General features: G+C 45.9%; 1 protein-coding gene across 1 annotated transcript; it reads left to right on the top strand.

The window, feature by feature from the left end:
• The first annotated feature begins 4,387 nt into the window (after positions 1-4,387).
• LOC119454122 (basic proline-rich protein-like) lies at positions 4,388-12,133 on the top strand. Its single transcript, XM_037716127.1, has 3 exons — positions 4,388-4,538; positions 10,465-11,045; positions 11,870-12,133. Exons 1-3 carry the CDS (start codon positions 4,388-4,390, stop codon positions 12,131-12,133), a joined length of 996 nt encoding a protein of 331 aa, XP_037572055.1.
• The last annotated feature ends 14 nt before the right edge of the window (positions 12,134-12,147 follow it).

Below are 12,147 nucleotides of genomic sequence, written 5' to 3'. Positions count from 1 at the left end.
CTGGATTTGGTACGTATACGTACAACCCAAGAAAGTGGACCGGAGATTGCGCCGCGGTAGCTCAGTTGATAAGAGCATCGCACGCACACTTCGAAAATGTGGGTTCGGACCTCACGGCGCAAGATATATTTTCGTTCGCTTTAATGTACCTTTTCGTTCTTTTATTCGAATGAAAAAATAAAGTCATTCCGCCTGCCTTTTTTCTTGGTGTTCATTGACAGCTTCATATGATTGTTCCTAACAAAAATCGGACTCCCCGACTCCCCTTTTATCAGTAGCAGATGCAGCAGTATTAAGGTGAAACTGTCGACTCAAAAAAGCATAGTCGAGACAGCTCTTCGCCAACAGCAAGCATGATGGGTGTATGCCATGTGTTAGAACTTCGCTACACCCTCTGACGTGACAAAAATGATGTTGCGAAGGGAATGATAGGAACGCAAGGCCACCAAGCTCAAAATCTGCCTCCTATGACCTTTGAAGATCTCATTTAGCACTGAAGCAGACTTTGTACCATGGGCCACACTTATATTTGCCAAGCTGTAAACTCCCGAAAGCGGTTTTCTCTGCAGTAAGCGTCATATTGAGGGAAAACTAACTTTGAAAATAGACTTCTGCTTTAAGCTTAAATGTTTTTTCGATGCTGAAATGTCATACATCGGTAAAGTGTGACATAATGTAAGTAACATTTCTTGGGATAAAGTTTTACAGTTCTAATATAATGTTTCCTCCAGGCATTTTCTATTTTTTTGAAATAATCGCGATATATCTAGCGCCTCAAAAGAATTAAAGCAAAAACGCAAACTTTCATGATTACAACTTCTTAACTGCACAGCGGTTAGTCATATCAGCTTTTTGCTAATAAGAAATAACGGGCACTTAGAATAGATTACATTTTCATAAAATACCTACTAAGTTTGGGTAAGGTTTAGATAACTGATGGACAGAAAATTCAAATTTGGTGTATGCTTGAAGCTACGTACGTGTCGGCCAATAAAGAATGACACAAATAACGGCGAATCAAAAGGTGCAGTACTAAATTTCCAATTTCAATTTACGAAAGTTGCTGAATTTCCGGATAATTTGCATCACTGCGTAGTAAAAGACACCTATGGAAATGAAAAGAAACAAAACAAAATACAGAAATACAACAAGAGAGAGAATGAAAAATTGATGTCACCGGTGAGGTGACCCTGCTTGGTGACTGCATTGTAAATTCGCTCGTGCATTGAGCATTCAGTCCGCATTAAAAAACTCAGGTGGTTAAAATTATTTTCAAGGACTGCCAGTCTCATAAACAATTTTATCGCCATGAGGCGAATATGTCAATTGATTTTTGAATTTTGTCAATATCACTGAGGATCAGGCACTCCCAGAGAGATGAACCAAGTTGGGATAATAAGGAGAACGAGTTTAACACTAGCCCACAAAGAAAGAAATCGGAAGAAAAATGAAGGAAGCGAATGCAGGACGAGAATGAATCAAAGCCAATTGTGTAAGAAAACAGGGACAGCGACAACTAGCGAAAGCTGTAGCACAATGCACAGAAAATCAAAAGTACTTGAAAAGGCAGGCGCTTTGTTCCAACGCGAGGCAAGTCGAGAAAGCACAAAGCAAAATAAAGAAGTATGGCAATCGCTCGTCAGAACCACGAAATACCAGCATTCAACCCGATTAAAAGAAGCCTCAGCGATCACGTGGTCGTCAGTGGGCGTAATTGGACACGCGATCTTTCGAGACTCGTGCACAAACGAAAACGCCACAAAGACCACGTGGCCTTTTAGCGTTTTGGTGTTTTTGCGTGTCCCCTTTTCCTCAAAATGAATCAACCGCTTGGCTAGTTTGCCTTGCATTGCTCATGAGGACAATTAGCACAACAAAAAGAAAACGCAAAAACTAATGCACTTTTATTTTTTTTTCATTTCTTGTTTCTCTCATAAAAAGTATAATTAATTCTTAAGAGTAAGCTTTACCTTGCGAGCTCGTATCTAAATACGTGGACAAAATTGTTGTTTTTCTCTTTCAGAAACCACTATACCAATTTTGCTTAAGTTCCTTGCATTAAAAAGCAAAAACTCAAAATCTAGTGACTCTGCTAAAGAGACTTTTGTTTTGGCTGTCTGCTTTCTTAGAAAGTTTTTTTTTTAATTACACACGCAGCTCATATCTCAAGTTTACAAATCTAAGTCAGCAATAAAAAAAAGAGATATCACATTTGTATAAAATTCACCTGACAATACATGTAAAGCGAACCGAATTCGCGTAATAACCATCTCTTCAAAAAATACCGCGAGTTCACGAGTAGGATTTTTGCACAACCCTCCTCAATATAGCAACAGTTTCAGGCAGCAGTAATTTAATATACCAAATTTGTACGCTTTAGAGGCTCCAACAGAAGCAAATCTCAGAACTCAGATTTACGGATTTACGATTTTTGAGAGCTCTCCAACAAATGTTCAACACATAAGTAAAAATTTTCTCTTTACTACAGTCACTCTGATTTAAATTTCTCTCCCAAATGCAACAAGCTTTGATGAAATCATTGCAGCAGCTGTCTTGTAAAAGTATTTCTGCGTTTTACACGCATTAAAATAGGCGATATTGGAGTTGGTAATGAACTAATGTTTCCTCTTATTAAGGTTACACAAATAACTGACCTTCTTCTAAATGCATGCACAGCTAATACAAACGTTAACAAAATAGAAGGGTGCCACGACGCCTCTCCCTCGAACAACGCGTATGTCCCATCTGCTGCTTGATTCCTTAGTCGCAAAGAAAGGGCATTGAACCCTGTCTTCTACACGAAACAGACCCCAAGGGACGTCGCGAAGGCGTCGAACAGTGTAGAGGTGGCGATGTGGTAGCAGTAGTCGTCTGCTTATGCGATAGCAGCTATGTCGTCTGCTTGTTTTCTTTGTCCAGTGACACTGTTTGCGTAGTTGTTTGCGTGTTTGCTGGCTAGGTCGACTGTTTGTTTGTTGATCTCTATTCGCTTCGCTTTTCGCGCGATGTGTCGTTTGTATCACTCCTTGTTCTCCGGCTGTCGCATTTTCGCGTCTCCTCAGTGGCTTGCTTCTTTCACACTGTTCTGTCTACAACGCCGCGATGACGTCATTTATACGATGCGGCTGTGCACCAGCGGTTGTAGTACAGGTTGCTTCAGTAGCTGGTAGTAACAAACTGCGATACATGACGGATACTAGGAAATGCGGCTCTTTTACACTGCATTCGTCCTTCCACATTATTTGATTTCCTTTAGCTGTCTCTTTCTAGACTTTTTTATTTATTTAACTGAATACTACTCTTCGTATCAAGTTTCTCGGTCATAGGGGCTTTGAAACGTACCAGGTTTTTATTTTATGTTATTTCTTTATGCCTTTCGTTTGGTAAGCTTTCCGATGTCCTTTTTCTTAGGGGTATGTCTGCTCCACTACTAAACAGACATACCCTTTTGTAAGGGAAGGGGCTGCCGGAAGTTAACGCGTCGAAACCGGATGTGCAGCCAAGAGACGCAACAAAAACCTTAGCTCCGGGGGCTTTACTCTCAGCTCACTCGTGTGCACTTCCGGTCTTTTAACTCTTAAAGTTATGTCAGCGTGTGTTTTCTTTTCTATAATATATTTTTGAGGAACACGATAAAACAGAAAAGCGAATTTAACTCCATTATGACTTTATGCCGCGTGCCAACCCAAGCGAAAAAAAAGTGAAATTTTGAATTTATTTTCTTGTTCGTTCGATAATCGAAAAGAGAATGGGGTTAGCTAAATATTTTGTTACACATTTATTACGTACAAGACTACATTAATTATGTCGCTGTCTTCTGGCACGTCCACCAGCTTGGTTTCTTTCTTTTGTAGTGAAATAAAAATCAAGTTAGCAGAAGCCTTGTGTGCTGCGTGGTATCTACAACTCGCTTGTGTTTACCTACGTCGGTTTCCTTAAACATTTTGCGATTCTAGTTCTTGGTTCTTTATCTGCCGTCTCGAAAAGGAAGCAGACTTCCTCGCTTGTTAGCGCAGTTTTACTGCCGATTCACTTCTGTTGAGAGTCCATTCGGTCTGACTATTTGTCCGAGCTAAGATGGCATTTCCTCTAAGCAGGGTGGATAAATGATTTCACCCGATTAGTTGTAGCTTAGCTAAAGTACAGATTTTTACTCATCAACTGGGTCATCGTCCTGCAGTAGACATAAGTATAGGCTGCTGATAATGATAACTGGAAAAGCTTATTGTCCCAGATATCTCGAGGTCAGCAAGGAAATATATAACGATATAAAGTGGAAATAATTGAAGCAGGTAAAAAATTTCTTGAAGGAAATTTAGTCATCCAACCGATAACAGGAAGAAAAGAAAAAAAAACAATGACACGTTGTAAGGCAATCCAAGAAATTATGGCGAAGGAGAACGTCGTGAGGGCAACGGTCAACTACATGGACCAAAACAGATGTCTGGCAACCGCCGATGCTGGCACGAGCGGCACACATTCCCACGACAGCGGGAGTTCCCCCATCAGCGACTCGTACTACATGGGACTCGACAGGTGTGAGCACTTTCTTGAGCCGCTTCCGGAGTTCAGCGCTCATGAATGAGATGTGTGCGCGGACGTCGTCGATCAGGGCAGTTACATGTAGGGCGTCGACTTCCACGGCGATTAGGTTCTTATCTGTCGGCAAGGTAAGCAGAGGATTTGCAGGTCGGGGGTCCGAGGCAACGTCACCTCCGGGAGCTGATTCGCCAGTTTTCCGGGGATGAGCGTACAGGAGGGCGCGGCAATGAAAAAGAAAATTCAGAGCCCTTCCGCTACTGTGAAGGTGGAAGCCAGTCAAGCTGTAACGGTGGTGTGTCTGCTATAGTGAATATTGCTATAGTTAATTTATATATTATCAGTATTGACTATATTGAGCGTCTTCGGCATGTTCGTCTAAGAGCAAGGACACCGGCGTCTCGTTTTCGCCCGGCGCGATGGCCAAGTAGTGCGTTTGCTGCGCCATGTCCACCCCATCGTTACAGACTATCATATGAGCCACAGCGTTCCCAGCTGCGGCACACTGCATGGCACCGTCATGGTCCTGACGTCAGGATGCTGGATGATGTGGTTAAACGAGCATCCGTCCCTTAGCGAGTCCAAAGGGCAACTGCTGATAACAGCGCTAGCATCATGAGCCAAAGGGGCACAATGCTTGGTGGGAAATGGCGCCGTTGGGTATCGCGACACTTGTGAAAAAGGCATCGGCGGTGGCCAGGGGCATAGCAATGAGCCATCCATCATCACTTTTGAGACCTGTGCGTAACCACCACGCACGTACGTAGACCGGAAGTAGATCAACAATTGTCGGTTCCATCGATCTACTTCCGTTGCCGGACACGATCTCCTGGAACCTAGCCTATAAAAGCTTCGCTGTAAAAGTCGGTCACATTAATTACGGTATTGCTGCTTATGGTAACACTTATCAGTACCACTTAGAGCACGTACAAAACCAAGCTCCGCGCAATATTTCTAGCTTTATGCGAGATAATATTATTATCATACGGATTCAGAATAAATTGCTGACTACTGATTTATTCGCACCCAACCTAATTAACATGCTTTTCAGGTTGATTAATAATGATCTCACACACAATTTGATTTCCTTGGATTCCTTGAAGAATATAACCCTACCCGTTTTGCTCAGAAACATACTTTCTTGTTGCCTAAAGTTCTTACTAATTACGGTAGAATGCTAGCATCATTCTGCGCTATTAAATTGGAATTCTCATCCCAACGCCATGAAATTATCATAATCTCTTACAGCATTAAAAACACTTAAAGCCATCTTTTATATAAATAATTTCGCTATGAATTATGTATTGTATCTACTCGGTTATTTTCTTGGTCTTTCTTTGATTTTTTATTTCTAATTTAGCTTTTGTAATCATTTTACAAGAAATAGATGCACTGTTGCTGCTCATGTTCACTGTCCTTGCATATTTTCAGTGTTAGCGTGAATTTCTATTTCTCTATCACATATTTCTGCAATCACAAAAGGGGCTTATCTATAAATAAACTTTGGGTAGTAATGTTTTTTATCAATGTAATATTTTTGTACCTTATGCACCCATTCTGTTGGTTTGTTACCTCTATAATTCCGTGCTAATTTCGTAACTTGTATCCAATAATCATGTACAGAGGGTCCCGGTACGTTCTTGTGACCTTGTGACCCCCTTATGCATATCCGTCTTGTTGTAATCCTACTTTTTAAAAATTAATGTTTTATTGATTGATTGGTTGACCGATTGACTGATTGATTAATTCCACTCTGTATAGAGGGAAGTCCAGCGAAGCTGGCGGTGTAGTGGGATTTGCTATGTTGGGGTTTAGCTATATTTGGGATTTGCTATATTGAGTTTGGCTACAAAATGGTAAACCGACCCCTTCGCTACGTACTCGGGAAAGAGGCTTCGGTTCCGACTCACAGTTGCACAACGGGGCATTTTTAACACTTAGGCAATTGCTTTACAATGCCCGGATCTGAAAGAACTGGCTCGGCGTCCACGGGCGACGGCGTTCCTAGCGCGTCCCTCACGCTTTTCCTACCACGCTCCCAGACAAGAGTCCTTGACCAAAGCTCTGTACATACAACCAACGCTAACGGTAACTCCTGTCACACCCCACTCTTTCGTTGACCTACTTTTTTTCGTACACCGCCATTGGTTGGCGCGCCTCACGCTCTCCCCATCCAACTCTCCCCATTCAACGTCTCACGCTCTCCCCATCCAAGGCGACTTACGTCAACTCCACTCCCCGTTCTGATTTTCATCTGCACCCTCTCACAGCATTCTCACAGGGTTGAGCCAGTTGAGCTCTTCGTTTGCTCTTATCTCCCACTAGGTCACGTGGCCCCTTTTTAGCGACCGGACAACGACGGCACAGGGTCCGCAGAAGCAGCTACGCTGTGAAACGACGGGGCAGGGGCGAGCGGCACCAATGATCTTGCGGCGACGGCGAACGGCTCGAGTGTCGGGTGGCCACAGAAGGGCCGCGGTCACGGTATGTCGGGTCATTTAGAGCATCATATGGGGGGGGGGGGGGAACTTGGAGGTTAACAAAGAAGCTCGAGAACAAGTCGCACAAAGAGCGATGGAACGAAAAATCTTAGGGGTAACGTTAAGAGACAGGAAGAGAGTGGTGTGGACCAGAGAGCAAACGGGGATAGACGACATTCTAGTTGACATTAAGCGGAAGAAATGGAGCTGGGCAGGCCATGCAATGCGTAGGATGGATAACCGATGTACCATTAGGGCTACAGAATGGATACCAAGAGAAGGGAAGCGCAGTCGAGGACGGCAGAAAACCAGGTGGGATGATGAAGTTAGGAAATTCGCAGGCGCAAGTTGGAATACGCTAGCGCAAGACAGGGGTAATTGGAGATCGCAGGGAGAGGCCTTCGTCCTGCAGTGGACATAAATATAGGCTGATGATGATGATGATGATGATGATGATGGCGGGCGCTGGATGTCATTGTGGTGGTACTAAAATGTGGATCGAGAAAATGGTGGCTGGCAATAAGGGCAATAGCGAGAAATGTGCCCCACACTGCGACAATGGAATCATATGGGCTTGTCTTCAGGTGTTCGCCCTTGAGCCGCATCTCGCTAGTGTCGAAGCGTCGGTGGATGTCCACGAAGAGTAGCAGTAGGTCGAAACGAAGGGCGGGTTTTGGAGCACAATGGTTGAATTCCTGCATTTGCCAATTCTTCGCGGACAACTTTCTAGATGAGGGAGACCGTCTATTGAGTATCCTCCGAAGGGCATACAAAAGAAGATGACGCAGCCACAGTTTCGTGCCGGACAATTCAAGCAACGCTATCCGGTGTGGACGACTGAAGGGACGAATGAGCGTCTTCGCACGATGACGTAGCGGCGGTGTTGGGAAGGCGCACGAACTGTCGGGCGACGCGACTGCTCTTTGCGTCGTCGAAACGCCTGCACTCATGGATAATTTCGTCAACCGTCGAGCAGTCTTTAAAAGCGAACAAGTTAAACGCACCATCGGTGATGCCTTTCAGAATATGCCTTAGTTTGTCATCCTCGGGCATACTGAAATCGACGCGGCGGCAAACAGCTAGCACATCAAGGATGTACGCAGCGTACGACCCTGTAGCGTTCTGAGCCCGACAGGATATGTCTTTCGCAGCGGCGCACTTGCGACCAGCGAGCTTGCCAAAGAGGTGGCGTAGTTTTTGCTTACATAAGTCCCAACTGGTCAGCTCTTCTTCATGTGTGCCATAAGAGGTGCGTGCTGGACCCGGGAGGTAGGAGACTAAGATTTACGAGCATCACTGTCGGGTGCCATCGGTTAAGTACGGCGACAAGTTCGTATGTACCAAGCCATTGTTCGACGTCGACATTGTCGGTGCCTTTACCAGAGAAGGTGCCAGGGTTTGCGCGGATGGGTCAAGACGACGGACGGTCGCGGCGTCGCGGAAGCTGGCGGCCCGGGTGCCACGGGTGCTGATGTCGTGCTTGACCCGGCGGCCTGGTCTTTTGTCAGCCTGGTAGTACGGCCGAGGAGAAGCCCGCTGCGGAGTTCTGTTTTGTTCAATACCTAGTACCTCCACCAAAAATGAAACGGGCAGAGATATGAGGCTAAATGGGACCGCGTTTACTCTGCAGAAGATATGGCCGGTACAACCAGTATGACCGAACGTTACGTTAGCCCAACGTTGCATGTAGGCTCCCTAGTTAGTCCTACTACGTCGTCTCTTTCGTCTTATTGGTGATCGTCTTCTTTGTCGGTCTCGTGGCACCGTGACAATATGACCATACGGTTATGGCTACGCGGACTGTAGACTGTGATCTCCTGGTACCGACGCTACAGTGTCGCTGATAGCTGTACGCAAATATTGCGGAATTGATAGATAAAAAGAGTAAAATGACAAGAAAAAGGAAAGCAAAGAAACGCAATTGCTTGGTGACTTTAAACCGCAGGTTAGCCCCACAGTTCGAGTCAGGTCTCTGCAGCTGGTTAGTTCTCAGCGAAATTTTGAAACATTGCATGCCAGCAGCATATCAATGCATACGTATAGCAGAGCTCACCAATTGTGGCATTATTTGTACTGGCTGCTGAAGCATTTCGTGTTGTTGATGCATGAGTGTTTTCTATCCGCGAATTCTAGTCTTTTTTATGATGCGCAGTACCTAACTTTACTACAAATTTATCACCCTTCCCTTCTCTTATTGTAACTATACCTACATGAGACGCATACCATGACATTCATGTCATGAGTCCTCAGGACTGCCTTTAGCTACCACTAAGATACCTTAAGGCGAAAGCCTTAGTCATGCTCATGACTAGGACTTCGACTATCAACTTTTAGCCTTTTATTTCACTTAGTACCACATTCGAACCCCATTCCATTGGTTTTTGAGTGTTCATCTGTTTCGCTGAGTCATTGTCCTTTTTGCTGAGTCATGCTCATGACTATGACTACTACCAGCATCCTCTAGTGTTTCCTTCCCTTAGTACCCACGTCCAAAACCATTTCAGTGGTTTTTGTGAGTTAATCTTTTTTCGCTGGGTCATTGTCATTTTTGCTGAGTCATGGACTATGACTTCTGCTATCAGCCTGCAGTGTTTCTTTTACTTAGTACCCACGTCCGAACCCATTTCCGTGGTTTTTGAGTGTTACTCTATTTTCGCTGAGTCATTGTCATCTTTGCTCAGTCATGGTCATGACTATGATCTTTACCATAATCCTTTAGTGATTCATTCACTTAGTACCGACGTCCGAACCCATTCCAGTGGTTTTTTAGTGTTAATCTTTTTTCGCCAAGTCATTCTCATGACTGTGACTTCTATCAGCATCCTTTAGTGTTTCCTTCACTAAGTACCCACGTGCAAACCCATTTCAGTGGTTTTTGAGTGTTAATCTTTTTCGCTGCGTCATTGTCATGACCTACATGACACGTATGTCATAACATTTATGTCATGACCTATTACCAATGTTCGTCATGCACTCCTGTCATACTATGCCAATTTTGGTACCTACGAAGTTAATGAAACGACCATAAGAGCACCCAAACGTAGGCGCCTCTTTCACGACCTACATGACACGCATGCCATAACATTCATGTCATGACATATCCTTTATGTTCGCCATGTACTCTCGTCATAAACATTCATGTCATGACATATCGTCTATGTTCGTCATGTATTCTTGTCATAGTATGCCAATTTTGGTACATACCAAGTTCACGAAACGACCATGAGAGCACAAAGACGCAGGCGGCTATATAGATAGACACATATAGATAGATAGATAGATAGATAGATAGATAGATAGATAGATAGATAGATATATTCTGTGAAAGTAGCAAATGTTCACCAAGAAATGCTTCGCATTTAAAATTAAGCAACCGCTTCCCGTTGGTAAAACGCTAAGGCGAAAACCTGATTGCACTCTTGGCACCCTTTTTATCACGATGAAGATGCGTTTACGAAGAACTATGACAACTATCTATCGGGGCAAACAACAGAACTCACCGCAATCGCCGCACCTACTGGTAGTGGCCCAGTTCCGTCAGCGCCTTCGCAGCGGGAGGGGCAGTATGGGAACGCTGGCGTTGATGAGCGGCGTCGAATTCAGCTGTGGAAGACGACGACCAACACGGCGCTATTTGCGCCGGACCCCACGTCACCTGGGAACCGGAGCTGTAAGGATCACTACAGGGTGCCACCACCCAAATCGCCCACCCCTCCACTGGAGAGCCAACCCGGCCCCACGAAAGGCAAACGCCAGCGACCACGGAAGCCGAGGCCGCCCGACACCCGGGCTTCACAGCACGCGACTCCATCTCCTGCCACCAAATCTCCTCCACCCCCGTATCCTGGAGCGGGTACCCCCGGGCCTTCCAAGCGAGGCCTCACTCCGCCGGGACCTCCCACCGAGAGGTCTCCATCGAGGCAGGGCCCAACTGCCTCCTCCACGTCACACCCGCCGCCACCCGGACTCCAGCCTGCTGCCCAAAGGGAACTGACATGGGCTGCTCGCATCCGACAAGGACCTCAGGTGAGCGGCACGGGTACGGCAACCCCGGATAATAGCCCCAGAACGAGCAGCGGAGCGCCTATGGACCTCTCTGCTCTACTGGAAGCCACCCAAAATTCTAATCCCCAAGATGGCGGGCCACGGCCCTAAATCACGCCGCACCCGCGCTAATTCGGACCCTCTTACAATCGTTCTGTGGAATTGCCGGGGATTTCGAGCCCCTACTAAGCGCACTGCTCTTTGGCTACACCTAGAAACCTATCCCAATTTACCCGCGGTAGTGGCTCTCCAAGAGCCAGGCGAGCACGCCGCCCTTACAAATTATACCGTGTATCAAAGGGACGCACAAACCGCAATATGCGTGCACCGAAATTACACCGCCAACGTGGTGGATCTAGAATGCGACCCGCCTTACTCGTGTTCTATGGTGGCCCTCCTCCAACTTAGGAAGCAGGACCCATCCATACACATTCTTAACATTTACAGTTCACCCAAACTGCCCAACATAACTTACACCGACATCTTTAGCAAAGCGCGCGTGGCTGCAGGCAAGGAACCACTAGTCATAGTAGGTGACTTTAATGCACCCAGCACCCATTGGGGTTACCATCGGGAGGAACGACGCGGTAGAAAATTGGCGGAACTGATTTCTACCATGGGCTTCACCCTCCTGACGGACCCTACACACCCAACACGCATTGGCAACTCTGTGACTCGCGACACATGTCCCGACCTCACACTGATCAAAAACATCAGAGACGCAGATTGACTCAACACCGAGGAAACCCTCGGCAGCTGACCACTGCATTATCCGAACACACCCCCTTACCCGTCCTTACCAACAGGCAAAACTTCCCGACTGGACTAAATTCCGATTTGAGTACACCAATTCGATCCCCATACCCCACCAGGGCTATGCCACCTGGTCTCAACACCTCGTGTCGTCACTTCGTCACACCGAGCAGACAGTTCAACCCTCAGAGACCACACCTGCAGTGGACAACCACCTCCTGCACCTCTGGGAGGCTCGGCACAGCCTAGTCCGCCGCTGGCGCCGACAGAAACACAACCGAAAACTCAAACTACGAATCGCAGCCCCCACCCAATAAGCGGACGAGTACGC

The sequence above is a fragment of the Dermacentor silvarum genome, chromosome 5 (genome assembly GCF_013339745.2).
Source record: "Dermacentor silvarum isolate Dsil-2018 chromosome 5, BIME_Dsil_1.4, whole genome shotgun sequence".
NCBI classification, from domain to species: Eukaryota; Metazoa; Arthropoda; class Arachnida; order Ixodida; family Ixodidae; genus Dermacentor; species Dermacentor silvarum.
This window is presented reverse-complemented; position numbering and strand designations above follow the sequence as displayed.